The sequence below is a fragment of the Austrofundulus limnaeus genome, unplaced genomic scaffold, assembly GCF_001266775.1.
Source record: "Austrofundulus limnaeus strain Quisiro unplaced genomic scaffold, Austrofundulus_limnaeus-1.0 Scaffold205, whole genome shotgun sequence".
Lineage (NCBI taxonomy): Eukaryota > Metazoa > Chordata > Actinopteri > Cyprinodontiformes > Rivulidae > Austrofundulus > Austrofundulus limnaeus.
In genome coordinates this window covers 806,841-810,419 of record NW_013952607.1, presented here as the reverse complement: position 1 = coordinate 810,419, position 3,579 = coordinate 806,841, and the positions used below count along the sequence as shown (strand labels likewise).

The following is a 3,579-nucleotide window of genomic DNA, read 5'->3' as shown; positions in this document are numbered from 1 at the left end:
TACAAAACTAAACAGCCTACAGTATTTTTACAGTCKTTATTTTACAGTTAAAATAAATGTTTATCAAGCAAAGTTTAATGTTACAACTAATCGTGGATCCCTTTAAATAAGGGGCAGACATGATAAGAATTTCTCTTATCTCGTTACCGTTTCATTTAGGTTTTGATGTATTTTGTTTYTTAGATTATTTTTGTTTTAATGAATGATGATACTTTATTGATCCCAAGGGATCAATAATAAATACAGTTACAGTAAGGATCCAGTTGAATGAAGTACCGGTATTTTTGTTTGAGTGAAGGTGTTCCTTGTTTCCTCCATCCCTTTCAGAACGGTTATGACATCACCGAGCTGAAGCGTCCGCTGTGCTCCAGTCTGTCCCAGTCGTCCTCCTGCACCACGGCGCCGCTCATCAAGTCCTCGCCGGGCTCCCAGGAGGAAGTCCATCCGTCCAGTTCCTCCTGCAGCTCCGGCGCTCCCTACCTCAGCATCCCACACCCCCACCACCCCCACCACCACCACCAGCAGCAGCAGCACGCAGTCGGTGCGGGCTACAGCGGCGACGCCACCTACGCCAACTTCACGCCCCACGCGGGCCGGGACGCGGAGACGAGCGACGCGGGCAGCTGCGCGGACGCCCTGTCCGGCTCGCGCTCCCACGTGGACTTTAAAAGCTACGTGGCGCGCATCATTTGGGAGGCGGACAACGACGGCGACGCGTTCCCGCTGGACGCCTACCACGTCTGGTACGTGGAAGGTTCCGGGTCCTCTGCGGGGAGCCTCAGCTCCCTGGGGTCGGCGGTGTCCTGCAGGAAAATGAGTACGAGCAACGAGGACGAGGAGGAGGAGGATGACGGGCGTTTTGTTTATGACAGACTGTCTCAGTGGGGGCCCAAGTTTCAGGCTCTGAGTGAGATGTATGACCGGCCCCAGCTGGCCCTTACATACAGAGAGGCTATAGCTTACATACAGAGGAGCCACAGCCATGACCCGCTGCCTCAGCACCACTAGAGGGAGCCACGCAGGACACCCCCCCCCCACCCCCAAACTGCACAATCATAGGTTTATGTGAACAAGGAGATCAGTGCTGCATTCACACCTATTACAAGAAAGGTGGGATCCTTCAGAGCTGTGTATTCTGATTCAAATCAATATTTATTATTCAAACATTTATTGATTCACTAACCGTCTGCTGCATTTTATATTTTTGTAAAATGTGTGTGAATGCAGCAGCTCCTCTCCCGCCTGACGTTCAGTGAACCAGAGACATTTTCAGGGTTGTGGATTCATTGAGGTTTTTGTTGTTTTATATGAAGAGAGCTGTGGTTTCTGAGGGGAAAAAAAGCACACAAAGAAAACTTGTTACTGGTTTATTTAGCATCTTTACACAGGAATATATCACCCAACATCATTTCTTCTTCTTTTTATTTATTTAATATTTTTTTAATCTTTAAAAGCAGATCTTTGTGTTGAAGTTATTCAATTGTAAGAGGTTTTGTGGGGGTTTTTTTGTGCTTGGCCTTTGCAAAATAGAACTTTCAGGGTCAAAAGATGATGTTTTGCCAAGGAAATATTACCATGAAATGATGTGAAAGCGTTCAGGGTGAGAGGAGCTTCAGTGTGGAAGAATGATTCTGGAACACTTGAAATCTCAAACAATATTAAGGCCTTGAAGAGAGCTCGTGGTTCTCCTTAAAGAGCACTTACATTGGAGCTTTTTTAGTCTTTAGTTCTCCACTAAGGCAAGTTTATTTTTGACCCTTTTTTTCACGACTCAGTCTAAACAAAAAGAAAATCTGCTTCAAAAGAAGAAAAATCCTCTCACGGACAACATTTTGTTTTGCAGTTTGTTCAGCTAAATGGAGCTTTCTTTAAAGCGCGTTCCGTTTAATGCTTGTTGAATTTCTAGATTAACAAAACCCTCCATAACCAGCATTTAAATCTCTTTTTCTACTTTCTTATTGCACTAGAAAAACGATTCAGGAGTCAGACACACAAAAAAAAAGCTTTGTGAGCTCACCGGGTGGAACGCAGAGTTTCTACCTTATAAAATCAGCTTTGCTGGTACGTGAAAAAAAGGAGAAAAAAAAATCTATATTTTTCTACTCCCTGAAGAAACTTTCAGATCCTCTCAGTTGCTGTTGGTTGTGTGCCGTCCAAATGCTGGTTGGYGCCACTTTGACTGTTTCCTTGTCTTTTTTTTTTTTGTGTGTGAATTAGAAGAAAACACTCACTGGGTTCATCACAAATTTGTTTGATTTTTTTGCAGAAATAACCAGCGACACTCCCAGTCCCAGCTTCATATTTTATTAGAGGATAATGCAGTGAGATGTCACTGATCTAAATCATGGGTTTAAATGACGAGCAGCAACGTGAGACGTTTTGGTCAAATCTTAAAATGAAYGTTACAAATCAAACCACATCAAATTCTAGCTGAATATCTGTGAAATTGACTGAGTTATCACCATTGGTTTAACTCTAAACCTTTACAACTGCTTAACATTTAGTTGAGTTTAAATTGGTCTTTTATAAGATGTTTTGTTAGCAGACCAAGCAGGCAAAAATGTGATCACCTGCCGTCATCTTTGGCAGACAGCTGGTAATATTAAATGTGCAAATAYGAAAATAGTTGTGAAGCAAAAATAATACGATTTCTTGATATTTTTGTACTTTTTCGGGCATTTAAAGTGTCTCCTGTGTGTTTTTGCTCTAAATTCCAAATAAAATGCTAAATTTAAAATATTCAGATTTTAAAATTCATATAAAATGTAAGCTTGTACATAAAAACATCAAAAATAAAGATGATTCTGACTGATATCAATCCAGTCAAATGGCTTTAGATCATATGATTAACCTCTGAAGGTACAAGAAAACAAAAAGTTGCTTAAGATAAAGATTTTTTACACATATTTCTGTGTACCCAGACGCTAATTTTTTWAAATTATTATTAAAATGTGAATCAGTTTGTTTGCTGGTGATTTTAAGCAGAATTGTTTCGGACAGTTTTCTCCCAGCCACCATTGTTTTCTTTCTCCTGCCTGATGAATGTAGGTTATATAAAATGGGAGGCTGGATCTTAACAAGCAGAAGTACAATCATGATAAAAAAAATGTAGCCTTTTATTAACAGCATTAATATAACGCGTCATTAAACTGGACACAGTTGATTTCTTGTCACAGTTCTCTCCCAGATTCAGCTGTGGAGCAACACAAACATTTACTTCAGAAAAATCTTGGATGTTGAGCAGAGGTTTAGATGCTTGTTTTTCATGTTTTTTTTTTTTGTTTGTTTGTTTTTTGCTCTTCTGGTGCCTGAACAAGAAAACCGCAGTGAGCCCTGGAAGAACTGTGCTCAAAGCTATGCATCCAAATGGAACAACACAGGTGTCTTTTTATAATCTGACCAGAAGCAGATGTGTAGATTTTGACCCGTACAGTGTGAAACATCTGTTCCCGTTTGTTGTGCTTTTAAAGCCGTGTAATAAAGTCTGAATGTTATCTGTTATCCTGTAGATTTAAAATGTCATTCAGTTCTGAGCGGTGTTGATCTGTATAAAACGATGTGTATATATAAACATTTTAT

The 3,579-nt window shown here is 40.5% G+C and overlaps 1 protein-coding gene across 1 annotated transcript in view; it reads left to right on the top strand.

The window, feature by feature from the left end:
* The window catches only part of si:dkey-22o22.2 (neural-cadherin), a gene marked incomplete at its 5' end in the record, with an annotated part of 87,386 nt that extends 84,682 nt beyond the window's left edge, over positions 1–2,704 (top strand). The window contains 1 exon segment of the mRNA XM_014018929.1: positions 328–2,704. Coding sequence (XP_013874383.1) covers positions 328–1,008 — 681 coding nt within the window.
* Between the last annotated feature and the right edge of the window lie 875 nt (positions 2,705–3,579).